A 15,091-nucleotide genomic window follows, 5' to 3' on the forward strand; every position below is an offset into this window, starting at 1 on the left:
ACAGGCAGGGTGTAGAAGTGGGGAAGTCATTTTTATAGGGATCTGGTACTGGCTGTACTAGGGTGAAGGGCCAGGTCACCTCCTGTCTCCCACCTGTCCCCATCTCCAGCTGCCTGTCTGAGTCCCACCCCCAATTGGGTGAGTGCATGGCAAAATGGACCATTAGGTTATGTGCAGATTTTCTTCCAATGGAATGACCAAGCTTCAACCCAAAGTTGCAAGGGCCATTTGGACTCCTCGGTTATCCAGGATACCATGTGTGCCTCCTCCTTTGGGCCCAACTTGACCCATGTAGGCCTTAGTTCCGGGCTCAGAACTGGGTTAGTTAGTCTTCGATTTAAATACGTGTAAAATGAGGATAATAATTGTCCCTACCTTATCTGGCAAATAAGAGCAGTAGGTGATCAAAGGCCTAAAACAGGACTTATCCCAGGGTGCCTGGGTGGCTCAGTCAGTTAAGTGGCTGACTTCGGCTCAGGTCATGATCTCTCAGTTCATGAGTTCAAGCCCTTTGTCAGGCTCTGGGGTGACAGCTTGGAGCCTGCTTTGGATTCTGTGTCTCCCTCTCTCTCTGCCCTCCCCTGCTCATGCTCTGTCTCTTTGTCTTTCAAAATAAATAAATGTTTTAAAAAGTTTTTTTTTTTTTAACAGGATTTATCTCAAAATTTAGTCCTTATTAACTACCTGGTCTGGATTCTTATTTTAATGCGGGGTGGCCACTGCAGAGCCCTAAGGCAAGGAAAAGCTCTTCTCTGCTGCCATCTAGTGTGTATCTTCAGAATCACACCTGAGTGGCCGCCTAGCAGGAAAAGCTCTCCAGTGAGGTCATCAGGGCCTTGAAAGCTGCCCACTGGAATGTGGGGAGACCCCACTCAAGGTATCACACCCTGAATGGCCTGCCTTTTCACCTGGCTCAGACCTATACAAGCCTTATGCCACCCTTTCCCCTTGGCTTCCCCACCTTCCCAGTTTTGAACTAACAGCGTGCTTAGAGAGGCTCAGTAAGTCACCACACCCAGGGGCTGTGGATTACAAACCGTAGATTTATTTTCCAAGTAAAAGGAGCATCCCAGGAGGACCAGAAGAAAAGAAACTCAAAGGTGAGAGGAGACACCTGAGATACAGAAAGACCAAGAGAGGTCCGTGGGATTGTAGCCCCCAGGGAGAGCTGCAGCGGGGGACTGTGGAGGAACCCCAGTGCCTGGCCTGGCGGTTGAGGCTGCACAGGCCTTGGGCACTCAACTCCAGTACAGCATTTGCAGGAGGAGCTGATCACCAGGCTCCTTGGGCAGCTTTGCTGGAATAGCCACCCGCCTGCACAGCTACAGTAGCTGGACTGGTGCCCAGGGTTGGGGTAGAGACCATCAGCTTTGCCCAGGCAGAAGGTGTCTTGTTCAAGGCTGGGGCCATGCTCAGGTTCAGAAGGCTGGCCTGGTGCGGGGACTTCAGGTTCTGGCGGGCCTAAAGGAGACCTGGGGAAACCGTGCACATTAAGCCACGTCTTCCTCAAGAGATCACAAACCCACAGGCCAAACACACAGGCAACCAGGCAGGCAGTGGCTCAATACCTTACCCCACCCCCACCCCCCAAGGGCAGAGCACAGCCAGGTGCCCAGGTAGAGAACAGCCAGACAACAGCCACACCTACAGCACAGCTCAACAGTGGCCACAACCATCTGCAAAGACCAGCCCTCTACTGGCGAGGGCCACCAGGGGTCTCACACTATGGTGAGTGCAGGCTTTCTCTTTGAGAAGAGAGGAGCTAGTGGCAGCTCCCTGGCTGAGGGCCCCAGACGGAAGCTTTGGTAACCAGCACCGTGGACAGGCATTGCTACAGTCAGAAAGGGGAGGAAGGGCCTGGAAAGAGAATGGTTTCAACAGTTTCCTTTGTTCTGGGGGATGGGGGTGTGGGTGTGTGAAATTTGGGAAATCACAATATTGGAACAAGGTTATTTCCCCAGAAGGAGCCAGGACCTGCAGTTCAGAGAGGGGGGTGTTCATTCCCTACCCCGAATTCTGCCTCTAGTCCCTGACCCCTGACTTACTCAGCCACAGCTACAGTGCCCGGATGAGGGGGTATGGACCCTGGTTACAGAAGAAGCCAGCGAAGTCGTCCATGTCCAGTGTCCAGATCATGGCCCCGCCCAGTCCCTTCTGCTTCACGTAGCTGGCCTGCGCAAAAAGCAACATGCTGGTGGGGAGCCCAGGGGAGCCTGGCCAGGCCCGCCCCAGAGCCCGCCTCCTTGTTTTGAGGGGGCTCTTTTTCCAGCAGCCCCAGGCGATGCGTGGTCAAGGCTTCTGGACACAGCTCTGGGCCGGAAGCCTGGACGACTGAGCCCTGATCCCTACTGGGCAGGAGTCACTCTGGAATCCTCCCCATCCACAGAGACATGGCCTGGGGTGAGGGTGAGGGTGGAGGTGTGAGGAGCGGGTGGCTCTGTGCACTTCCCTCGGTTGGAAGCTTTGACATCTCGATCTTTTCTGGGCCGAGCCGCTGTGTTTGGGGGCCCTGCCTGCTGGTTGTGAAGGGTCCAGTTACCATAGGGACAAGGGAGTTTCCCCAGAATCTGAACAATTTCCTGTCTTGAAGTCTTTGCCCTCCCTGAGGGCCTTTTCTCCTCGACTGGATCCCTGAACCTTTCCCCAGTGAATGGCTGTGTGTTCCCGCAAGGGGGCTACCCTATCCCCTATACCTAACTTGGCACATGGTGGGGGGTAGGGTGGCTAGAGGGTAGAGCTGATCTGTTTCCTCCCCAGCATGCCCACCTTCTGTTTTCAGACCTTCTTGAAGACCCTTCTGTCATGAGCCTTTGTCCCATCTCCCCGCTGCCAGGATCACGCTCCCTTCTCCATTTTCCCAGAGCACTCTGTCTACCCCTCTAGGAGGATCTACCACTGTCTGCCCTGCATCAGAGCTGATGTGAGATGTCCAGATAGACAGACCCGTGTAGGTGCCTCTGCAGGAGTTCATGATCTCATGGGGGGAGAGGCATGGAAACACACGAATGCACGCGTCTTGAGCCACCAATATTGGGCAGGAGTGGGGAGTCATAGAAGTAAATCAGAAGGTCTGTAATCTGAGCATGCACCAAATATTGTATTGAGCTAAACAAAATTATATATACCTCACTGTATGTATTTCTCCTCTTCACATGTCTGTGGAATTTGTATTTTATTAAATGCAAATATATATGTAATAAAATACAAATTTATTAAATGTAAATATATATATATGTAATAGAATAGGAATTCTTTCAAGAGTGGTACTTAACACAGAGCAGTTGGTTTTTTTGTGTGTGACCATGCTTTTTCTTCATCAATATTTGGCAAAAATACAAAATGCTGACATGAAGAGTTGTGAAATGTTTTAAAGGAGATTCCTCTTTGGAGAGGCTCTGGATGCTATCATTCACTGTTATTGACAGGTCTGGGCTCATCCAGAACCCCTACCCCTACCCCTCCCAGTGGGGCTTGGCCTCACCTTGGTTTTGAAGCTCTCCATGTCATCAAAACCCACCCACTGGGTGCCCTCAAAGGCATAGGGCACCTTCTGGTCCACGATTCTCTGCTTAGTGGAGCCCTTCCAGGAGCAGACCTGTTAGGAGCAGAGGGCAGAGCTGGGGAGGGGGCAGGGAGCACCACAGGCCTCAGTGCCTCCCTGCCCAGAGGAGACTAGAGATTGGAAAACTCTTATCTTTGGAAGTCTGGAGAACCTAAAAGGTTCTAGATTGGGTGACCTAGAACCCTGGGGTGTAAGGGTAATCCAAGATGGCATACACGGGATAGACTTCACTTGGCCAGAATTCACTGCACTGGGCATCCTCACTCAGAAACTATGGGAGAAGGAGCACCCCCCTCCCCAGCCCACACTTGGGGTCCTGTGTGGTTTTCCCACCTCATAGTAAGCCAGCACCCCTCCCTCTTTGGTGAAGGGGCCGGGAGATCCAGGCCCTGTGGCTGGGGCCCCCACTCCAGTGTTTGATGAGGAGGCCAGGGTGAAGGACCGTCCATAGGTGGGCATGCCGAGGATCAGTTTGTTGGCTGGGGTCCCCTTCTGCAGCCACAGTTGCACGGCAAAGTCCTGGTGATGGAGAAGGAGGGGCAGGGTTCATTTACTTTGCCTTTGGCCTGGTTCTGGTCATCTGGGGGCTTCAGATGGGCTTCATGGGCCTTATTAGTGTTCCAACACTGTCCTGTCTTTTTTAGGTTCTGTCTTAGACCCTCAACCCCAGACAACCACTGGGGTCAGACAACCACTCACTGAGCAAATACTTATTGATGGCCAAGCTAGATGCTTGGGATACCTCAGTGGGCAAAGTGGCCGAGATCCCTTCCTTACTCAACAACTTACTTAACCTGGCTGAGCCACGGGCTTCCTATCTGTAAAATGGAAACAATAAAAATTGCAAGAACTAAAAGACATAATGCATGTATAAGGTCCAGCAATAGTGCCATAAAGGAAAGCTGTGATCACGCTCATCATGCTCGTTACTGCTCTTCTAGGTCTCAACCAGAGAACAAGATCAGGGAACGGGGTTCGTTTCATTTATCTCCGTATCCCTTGTGCCACAAACAATGCTTAACACTTAGATGCTCAAATAGGAAGAACAAATAAGTACATGGGTTCCTCATTTGCCTCTGAACAGGACCGTCCCCATCATGTGTGACTTCACGTAACACCCCCAGCCTGTGACATGAGGAGATACCCAATACAAATATGTGAATAAATGAATAATGATGATTCTTCCCTCAAACCAAGATTACAGGCTCACTTCCCCCAGGAAGCCACTCTGTTCAAGTCCAAGTCTTCCTGTTACTCTGCACCCTCTTAGCACTTAGGTAAGGAATGCTTTTCAATATGTGTATTCATATTTATTTCTTTTTGCTGGTCTACATGATTTATCTTTGATCAGAAGGAAGCTTTTCCAAATGCAGAGAGGTCAAGGCCCCCTGCCCAGCTCTATGGCACCTTGTGTAAGCTTGGAAAAGTCCCTGTCTGGCCAGAGGCGCTCCTGGGCACATGGTGTAGGGAGTAGAAGAGAAAGGCCTCCCTCCCTTCCTCCCTCCGCGTAGATCTAGAGCACACAGCCCGGAGAACAGAGTGCTGGTGGGACTTCGGGCTGTCACCTGTGAGCCGAATGTCTCTGGGTGTCTCCCCACTGGACTGGGCTGGCCCTGGACCCATACAGCTTTCCTGATGGGGGTGGAGGGGGCTGAGCTCAGTGTGAATTATGGATGCCTGACTCAAGCACCCAAAGATGGCTCCCTTATTTGTGAAAGACCCATAGAGGTCTAGATTGTCCTACCCAGCTGGTACACCAGGATGTGGACTCCCCAAAATTAAAAAGCATTTTAATTTAGGGCTTTTTCTCTTTGTTTAAAAAAATAATGTGGTTGTTCTTAACTTTGAAAATGTAGAGTGGGCTTATAAAAACCCTCTAGGCTGCTCGGTGAGGGTGAGTTGCACAGGACACCGCTGCTCACCCCAGTCTGAAACCTAATCTGCCCTTTCCAGGCACTTGGGTAGGAGGTGGGGATGGCTCTGTTTTGAGCCGCATCCACAGATCTGTTACCAACTTGGAAAAGTTCTCACCTCTGGAAGCATCTTCCCGAAGGTCAATGAGTGACTAGGAGCAAACAGTTACCCATTGTCTTGAAGGAAAAGGGGAGGTGAAGGAAGCGAGAAGTCATTTTCCCTGGACGTTCAAGCTCAAAGACTTGAGCTTCCCGAACAGTCACTGCATTATTTGATATCGTTAAAATGCTTTGCTGTGTTGAACATCAGCCAGGATGCTAGAGAAGGAAGGCTTCCCCTCAGCACTGGCGCAGGACAGAAAAATTAGCAAAGAAACGAAAAGTCCGGGCTCCTCTGTGCCCTGCTTGGTTATCCCCCCTTTTCTTTTCCATTAGGGTCTCGAGGCTCAAAAGAGGCCACCTGCCAGGGCCTGCGGTTGGGGAGTCTTGCCTCACCTCTGCAGCCACTCACCACGTTGAGTTCAGCAGCTGGCCCGCTCTCTCCCTGCCTCTTGTAGAGGGGGCTGTTATGTCCTGTGGTCTTCTCGGAAGAGCCATGGAAGTCGTAGGCCATAAGGTTGATGAAATCCAGGCTCCTGCAGGAGGCATGGAGAGAGGGGGAGGGGCTAGTGAGCAGTCTTTCCAGGCTCCTCACTGTCCTCAGTGTGTGGTCTGGGAGGGGTCTTCATGGTCAGGCTGCATGCAGACTCCCACCTGGGGCTTAGACAGCGCTCCTTAGGTCCACCCAACCCCCCAAGATTGAAGTCATTGTCATTCAGGCTGTGGCACTGGCAGCACCTGTCTTTGGCACAGCACCCTCAGCACCCACAGGATACCTCGTACTGTATTTTTTTTTTTAATTCTTTAACATTTATTCATTTTTGAGAGAGAGAGAGAGACACACAGAATCCAAAACAGGCTCCAGGCTCAGAGCCGTCAGCACAGAACCTGATGCGGGGCTCGAACCCACAAGTGGTGAGATCATAACCTGAGCTGAAGTCAGACGCTTAACGGACTTACCCACCCAGGTGCCCCAGGACACCTCTGTTTTGGAGGGAAATGTAGCTCGGTGTTGCTAAAACTTTTGTGTGCATGTGAATCACCTGGGAACCTCATTAAAGCATGGGCTCTAATTTAGGAGGCCTGGGGTGGGGCCCAAGAGTCTGCATTTCTAACATTCAACACCTTGGGGAGCAGAAAGCCAGGCAACTTGTTCTCTTGGCTTCACTCTTGTGCTCCCAGGGTGCTTGATGTTAAGAGGGAGTTCCCAAAGAAAAGAGCAAGGGTTCCAAAAGAGAGAATCTGAAACACTGAAGTCAGCAGACACAGTGAGCAAATCCTTCCTGGATCTGCTAGTGGAGGGGTAGGGCTTCCCCCAAAAGATACCTTGCAGGTGAACATCTACTCTACTCCTGACTCAGCTCAGCCTGACCTTGGCCTCTCCCACCTCAGAGGACAAACGTTCCATGCTATCTGCCTGAGACTCACTGAGCAATTTTGTCCACCTCATATCCAGCGTCTACGATCTTTCTCCCAACTGGGACGGCTGCGCTCAGAAGAAGGCGTTCCTTCCCTGAAGTCTGGGCTTCCCGCTGGAAGGCACTGGCCAGGTCCTGCAGAGACAGCCCACAGTGAATGCAGAGGCCCCTGGTGGCCCCAAGCAGATGCTCGCTCTCAGGAGTCTGAAAACCAACCGCAGGGCTGCTCTCTCTGTGCTATGCAAATACCCGAAGCAATGGACCCTTGGGACAGAGCAGCACCTTCGAGTCCTGTGAGGCCACCGATCTGGGTCCCCCCCACCCCAGGCCAAGTGGGTGTCTCCCAGCCATACCTGCACCAGGGCTGTGAAGCGCTGCTTGTCTGAAGGAGGGCTCCCCCGGCTCCCAGGGTACTCCCAGTCAAGGTCAAGGCCATCGAAATCATATTTGCGCAGAAACTTAATGGCCGAGTTGACGAAGGTCTGACGGTTGTTGGCTGTAGCCACCATATCTGTGAATCTGTGAGGTGGTGAAGGGCCGTGTGGGCCTGCCTTGCCGACAGGAGGCCACTGTCTCCCTCACAGGCAAATGAGAAACTACACAGGATATGTGTGGCTGGCTGGTCAGGCCAGGAGGATGCTGGGAAGGCTGCTTCAGATGCTACTGGCATATTTGCTGTTGACTTACCAGCCACCCCGAAGAAGTGAGTCCGGCCCCCAGGACACACTGACTTGCCTGAGCTCTGCCTCCCCCAATTCCCTCCACAGCCTCCTGCCTTGTCTCTGCTCAGGGAATGGTCTTCCCCTGAATCAGAGGTGGCTGTCATCCCCAGCATGGAGATTTAGAAACGAAGAATCAGTTTCTAATATGAGCAGAAAGACGTATGAGGAGCTGAGTAACGTGGGAGCCTGATGCTTTCATTTTCTGGTGGGTTAACGTGGTCATTTTCTTTAAACTTGCACTTGTAGAATGCTTTGTACTGTTCCTATTACTAGTCTGGAACTCCCTAAAAATCCCAAGCTGCCCCAGGAAGCCCCTCCCCACATCCTCCTGATTCCCAGGATCCCTGTAAGTGTCTCAAGGTTTTTATAGATAGATGCTACTTTAATTGGTTTTCTCTTCATTTACTAATTTAATTAATAGCAGCACTTCTTAAGTGCTGGGAACCCCAGGCTAAGAACTCCCTCAATCCAATAAAAGATCTGTATATAAATAGTACTTGGGGAAGGTGAGTCCTAAGTGTTATCAGGTTTTCAAAAGAACTCATGATCCAAAGAGTTTTAGAAAGAGTAGTTTAGAAATTTGGGAACCGTATATTCTGGACTTGCTAGGAAAAGTCTGGTTTCAAATATCCCGTTCCACTACCTCCATAATTCCTCAAAAATGTCCTAGAAATGCCAATATTTTGGCATCCAGGCTCACTCTCACAGACTGCCTTTGACGTCCTGAAGTGGAACAAAAATTCTCAAGCAAGATATCTTGTTTCAGAGCTCAGGAAATAGCGATGCTGTGTGTTGTCTGAGGTTAGTTGGGACTCTCCCTCTACCCATTTCATGGAGGAAGAAACTGAGGCCTGTAAAGAGGCCAGAATCTCTCCTGTGCTCCTGGCAAGACTGGATATATAACAGTCAGAGCTAAGCTCCCTCCACAGCCCTCCCAATGAGCCCAGGAGTAAGGCCAGCCCCCAGAGTCCAGGCTCCCCTCCTGATCCCCTCTCCCTGACCATACTTCCGCCTGCCCTGACTCTCTGACCAGGGCTCTCTCTTGCCAGTGAGTCAGGTCACCACCCAGGGGCTCTGCCGTAAAGGGGCCCGTGGCCAACTCACTTCTGAGTGCCAAAGTTCCAGCCCCCAACGGCAAGCAACGTCTTCAGCTTGGGATTCCTGGGAAAGAGAAGACAAATGACAGAATTAGCAAGTTTTAATGCCAAGCCAGCTCCCCAGGCTCACCTCACTGACTGGGAAAGCAAGGGGTTGTGGGTGCCCTGATGGGCCCTGATGGGGTGGGGGGAATGTGTAAGTCCCTAAGCGCAGATCCTGGATGAAGGGAGCTCGAGACTGGGAAAGAGCATGCTCTTGTCTTCAAGGGCCTCCTATCTGGCTGGGGAGATGCACACATGAAGAACTCGGGAAAAGGGAGATCAGGGCGAATCCGCAGAATGGCTTTGGCAAGATGGTGATTGATATGTGAGCTGAAAAACGCATAGATTTTAGGAGGAAGAAGGACATACATTCGCAGCCGAGAAAACAGTTTCCCAACTCAGATCCCACTTAGACGTACACTGGAAGGCCCTTAAGGAGTCCCTGTCTTCCCCTACTCCTCCCACAGAAGCACAGGAAAGCCCAGAGAGGTGATGGGACTTGCCCAAAGCCACACTGCAGGACGGTAGTGGGATTGTGGTGATGGGGAAGGTTTTTGGCTCTGAGAAGGGGTACGTGCCTCCACCATCCCCCATCCCCCTCCAGTACAGCTCACTTCTTCTTCAGGCCATTGAACTCCTGGTAGAACGCCTCATCATTCCACTCTACAGTGCTAAGCTGGTGGTTGGTCATGCCCGCAAAGGCATAGATGAGGTGGGTGCACAGTTTGGGGTTCACATCCTTGGGCAAGAAGCGAGCAGCTCCCTGTCTGTACTGGGCCCAGTTGGTGAAGTAGCAGACCAGCTTCGCAGCAGAGCCTGGTCATTCGGGGCAAAGAAAGGAAATGGTGGTCAGTAGGGTCTTCTGAGGACTGACACACTCTACTTAATGCCAGAGGGTGTTAAACATGACGCCTGATCTGCTGACCAGGGAGGCAGGACTTTCAAAATGTAGCTTGGACTACTTCAGAATGTTAATTAAAATGCAAAGACACAAAGTAGCAGAGAAGAGGCCCCAGTTACAGGCCTGAGTCTGTGGTTTAGTCTTGCTTTAAATATTTTACATTTACTTGTTATCTCTTACAGAGAATCTATGTTTATGAATATTGCTGGTAAGGTTCTAATAAAGAGCTTGTTTTATCTAGGAAAAGGCAGTTTGTTTCTGGAGTCCTCAGGAAGTTTGGGGACTTTCGTTGGATGGGGGAGGGTGTCTATTCTTAGGAAGCTGATCTAGCAGTGAGGGCCCCCACTCAGGTAGGGGGCTATGCTAGGTTGACCAGATGGCCAGAAAGCAGGAGTGCTGGATTTTACTTCTGCATCTGCTAGAAGTGTCCTTTGTGCCAATTGTCCCTTCTGCCTTGGCCCAGGGTCCTGAAAATGTCATCTGAAGCATCATCTGAAAATGACTGTATGATTTCTATGGGCTCTCCTAGAACCTGTCATCTATGAGGGTATGGTTTACACAAGCCAACATCTTATGCCAAGGACTTGGCAGAATGGTGAATTTGTACTGGAGCACATCTATGGCCAGTGTCTCGACCCTAGGGCTTCTTTTTGTCCCAATAGGATCTCTCTGCACTCCTCTCCAGCCTCTATTTGGCCATTGAGAGATCAGGGGAGAGGGAAGAGGGTGCAAAAGGACCGCAGGAGGCTGTGTTGGAACCCAAAGCATAAAGGACTATCTGGGACTCCCCTGGGAAGACTAGTGGCTCCTGAAGGAGAAGCTGGAGTTCTTGGGTCATCACTGGCTCTAGCCAGAGGACATTTAAGAGTAGAACTTGCCAGAACTTGCCAGTGGGGGCTGAGAGTATATAGCCTGTAGTGATACAGGAGGAGGGTTGGTGTACTCCCCAAAGCAAAGGGTTAACCCAAGGACTACATCCTAGGAGCATCCACTAAGAAGTCCGGAGACTTCTCACATCATATCCTGTCATATCACATCAGGTATCACGTGGCACCTGGGTGGCTCAGTCGGTTGAGCAACCAAGTGGATTTTGGCTCAGGTCAAGTCATGATCTCATGGTTCTTGAGGTCACATTGGGCTCTGTGCTATCAGATTGGGATTCTCTCTCTCCCTCTTTCTCTGCCCTTCCCCTGCTTGTGGACTTGCTCTCTCTCTCTCTCTCCTCTCAAATAAATTAAAAAAAATAAAACATCAAAAAATTATGCAGAGATTTTTGTACTCTAGAGGCAATAAAGTATGGTGGTTAAGAACAGGGTCTCTGGGATTTCAGTGCCTGGCTTGAAATCTCTGCTCTGCAGCCCTCTAGCCAGGTACCGCAGCTTTCTCCTCCATGCCATGAGAGCAATCAGTGTTCCTACCTCAAAGGGCTGTTGTATGGAGAGCAAGTTACTATATGAAACACTCAGAACAGTGCTAGCAGGTAGTAAACTGTGTTCTAAGTGCTTTACATATATTAACCCTTCATTCACATAAAACTCTGTTTATATATATGTGGGAAGCAGCAGCGAGGAGCCAGTAAGGAGAGTGTGATGGAGCAAAGCTCTGGTGCCCTTACAGCCCTTGCGGCTGATCCGGGTCCTCAGAGGTTAATTCACTTGAGTTAAGATGTTATTGCACCAAAGTCCTTCAAGCTTCTGGAGTTAAGATGTTATGGTACAAATGTCCTTCACGCTTTGGCACTCTTATAGTAACAATAAGAAGAGGTGTTAAAGTTCCCAGGAAAATGTTGTAACAATAACTGTGAGAACAGAAAAAGTTTTGTCTAGAAAAAACCCTTCTCTTAGCTGTGGCTGTTTGTATAAACTACTTGCATGTGAGAAATAAAGCGACAATGTGGGCACCGCTCCTGTGGTCCCTCCCATTCCCAGCCTTTGATTCTCTCTTCTTTTCCTCATTCCCTTGCCCTCGCGTCCCTGCTTCTGTGTGCCTGCGCGCGCACTACATATATACATATCATACCGCACCACATGCCCAGAAGTAGCTTGGACTTAAACTTTTTTGGAAATCTTCAACCTTTCTTCCCCATGTTTGTTACTTCCGTGGCCCCTGGCCCTCCTGTGAGACCAGGAGGGGAAATTTTTTTTTTAACTTTTTAATGTTTTTAAATTTATTTTTGAAAGAGAGAGACAGTGTGAACAGGGGAGGGTCAGAGAGAGAGGGAGACACAGAATCAGAAGAAGCTCCAGGCTCTGAGCTGTCAGTACAGAGCCCGATACAGGACTCGAACCCACAAACCGTGAGATCATGACCTGACCTGAAGTCGGACGCTCAGCCGACTGAACCACCCAGGCGAGGAGGGAAATATTTGTGTCATGTCACAGCCCAGCTCAGGATGGGGATCCAAGGAGCTCGCATTCCTGGGGCCTCACTGAGATGCAGGGAGTGGGGTGGGGCAGGAAGAGAATGCTGGAACCCAGTGGCTGAACATTCCCCAGAGATCTCTCTCCCATCTGATACAGGAAGAAACTCTCCTGGATCAGCAAGCCCTACATGCAATCCGTCCAACAGAAATGGGAGTATGTCGTCTGTGCTGAGTTATGGGACTGGAATACGGAGCTGGGTAAGACTTAGGTGTCTTGCCTCCAGTGGCTCAGAGCCTGGTCTGGCAGACGTCTATGCCAATAATCAGCAGCACTGACATACATAGTGGAAGTTGTGTTCAGAGATATGAGAGCACAGAGGTTGGAGCAAATGACCTCACAGAAGACCAGAGCGAGGTTGACATTTTAGCCGGCCCCGTGGTCGTGCAGTTCAGCTAGTGGATAAGGAGGCGAGAACCTTCCTGGAAGAAGGTATGGGGCGTGAGGACACTGGCAGGGGGCTGAGATTTGGGGAAGAGCCTCACTGAAATACGGCAAGAACTTTTGGTGTGGAGTTGGGGGTGGGGCTGGGGGAGTGAGTGGGAAGCGTAGCAGAGCCCAGGGAAGGGCTAATCTCAAGAAAGGCACCCCTTATGAGGGTGCCTGGGTGGCTCAGTTGGTTAAGAGTCCAACTCTTGATTTCGGCTCAGGTCATGATCTCACGGTTTATGGGTTTGAGCCCCCCATTGTGCTCTGTGCTGACAGTGGGGAGCCTCCTTGAGATTCTCTGTCTCCTTCTCTCTCTGCCTCTCCCTCTCTTTCAAAAATAAACATTTAAACAAGAAAAGAAGGGCACCACTTACCCCATTGGATCATCAGCAAAACTATCAAACCTGTAACAGCACAAGAGAGAAGGCAGAAGTTAAGAGGTTATTTGCATTTTCTCCGGGCCCTGTATGCCTGTTGAAACACAGAAGGTAGAGGTGGTCGGAGAGGGGTAGGCCCAGGATGGTCTCCTGCAAATCAACCTTCTTCTGTGTCCAAAAGGGACCCAGAGGGGCACTGTGTCCATCCCTTCACCCAGACCAGATGCCAGGGGCCCCTCCCTGGCCTTCACTAATCCTAGAGCTGATGGAAGTTTCTGTGAGCTGAGGCTGCCCCTCTTTAGACCATCAGTGGAGGGCAGTGCGTATTTAGAAAGATTCTAGGAAAACCACTGACTTGTGAGGTTTTCAGAGAGCAAGTTTCCCTTTTGGAACAGGCAGGAACCTGTCCCGGGGCTGGAAAGAGCCCATTCGGAAGGGCTAGGCCAGACCTCCCATGTGCGGGAGGCCTCTGTGCCCCTGCTCCCAGCCACTATTTACCATGTCCTGCTGCTTCCCTACCACACCTCCCGGGAGGTTAGCAGAGTTCTCAACATCCTTGGAGACCTAGGGCTCAGCAGGATTCCTTTAAAAAGATTTATTGCACCTTTCGGGTGACCTTGGATTTTCCCATTCACCTTATAAAGTCTGGGTGAAAACTCCCAAGGACACCCAAGGTCATGGCCCCAGGCTGCCTGCTTTCTAGCCGGACAACTAGCATGGGGTTGGGGAAGAATTTGCTGGCAGTGGGCATCTTTCAGTGAAGGGCCAAAAGCAGAAGCCTAAGAACATGGGAAAGACAAAACCACCCACTACAGTGGTGTTCATGGACTCTGGGCTTCCAGGATTTGTGGGGGCGGGGGGGGCGGGGGGCAGAGGTGGGAATTGGAAGGAGGGTAAGGAAAAGTTCATTTCAGCCTGTTGAGAAAAGCCTTTCCTTCCAACACAAAGGCCCCAAAGGGGGCCCACTGGAATAGAAGCAGAGGAAGGAAGGGAATAACTCTCTGAAGCGCTCCCGGATCCTCCTGTAGTTCTGCAAACAGCACCAGGAAGCCACCTAACATACACCTCCTCCCTGCCTTATAGCCCACGGGGCCCAGTCCACTGTCCCTGCCAGCGCCTACTCACCTGCCCGGGTCACGGACCACGCCATGGTGCCGGCTCAGCACCAGACTCCGGCCTGTGCAACGGGCTCTCTAGGCCCTGCTCCCCTTTTATCAGGCTGCCCTGCTCCGCCAGAGCCTGGAGTGTTGAAATCAGGGGGTGGCAGAGGCGGGAGAGAAGGATTGGGGTGTGGCATGAAGGGCCAGGGTGTCACATAGCGTGGGTTGGGCAAACCTGACACAATGGCCTTTAGCAATTCTTGGCTTTCTGGAACAATCTAAACTGGGATCCTTAACATTACTGAACCCGGAAGCAAAGAGAGGGAAGCAAGAAGTGCGTCTAAGCCTGCCGCTGGCCGGGGGTCCTTCTGATTTCCTTGGTGTGGGTTGAAGAAGACCATGATTGTTGCATCACTTACCGGGCCTTTGGAGGAAGAGCAATGACTCACAAGTCAGGGGTGCTGGGCTCCAGGGCGGCCAGCTCACTTGTTCCTTCACGGCCCCCTCTGGAATTCACATGCTCTCTCTGAAAGATGACAGGTTGCAAATATAATATATATTTCATAGAGGTTGTATTTCATTATTGTCCACGTGATAGTGATATATTTTATATCTGTTGATTAAGAAAAGTACATAATGACAAATACCAACTCCGAACTTAGTAACAGTTTTAAATGCCTTCCATTTTTTTGCCTTTTTTAAGTAAGTTCCATGCCCAATGTGAGGCTTGAACACACGACCCCAAGATGAAGAGTCATATGCTCCACTAACTGAGCCAGACAGGTGCCCCTTAAATGCCTGGTTTCTTATGAATCATGAGGAGCTGTATGAGTTTCCTATGGCCGCTGTAACATATTCCCACAAATTAGGGGGCCTAAAACAACAGAAATTTATTCTCTCTCAGCTCTGGAGTCCAGAAGTCCGAAATCAAGGTGTTGGCAAGGCCATCTGTCCTCTGAAGTTTCTAAGGAAGAATCTTTCCTTGTGCCTTCTGGCCTCAGATGGCTCCTG

General features: G+C 50.8%; 1 protein-coding gene across 1 annotated transcript; it reads right to left on the minus strand.

Moving 5' to 3' along the window:
* Positions 1 to 1,023: 1,023 nt before the first annotated feature.
* On the minus strand, positions 1,024 to 14,232 carry CHIT1 (chitinase 1). The gene is made up of 11 exons (XM_029935511.1): positions 14,106 to 14,232; positions 12,978 to 13,007; positions 9,468 to 9,669; positions 8,819 to 8,875; positions 7,346 to 7,511; positions 7,003 to 7,127; positions 5,987 to 6,110; positions 3,896 to 4,081; positions 3,482 to 3,595; positions 2,046 to 2,172; positions 1,024 to 1,472 (listed from the first exon to the last, which is right to left on the minus strand). Exons 1-10 carry the CDS (start codon positions 14,128 to 14,130, stop codon positions 2,056 to 2,058), a joined length of 1,146 nt encoding a protein of 381 aa, XP_029791371.1. The 5' UTR covers positions 14,131 to 14,232; the 3' UTR covers positions 1,024 to 1,472; positions 2,046 to 2,055.
* Positions 14,233 to 15,091: the final 859 nt, after the last annotated feature.

Source organism: Suricata suricatta, chromosome 3 (assembly GCF_006229205.1).
Source record: "Suricata suricatta isolate VVHF042 chromosome 3, meerkat_22Aug2017_6uvM2_HiC, whole genome shotgun sequence".
NCBI lineage: Eukaryota > Metazoa > Chordata > Mammalia > Carnivora > Herpestidae > Suricata > Suricata suricatta.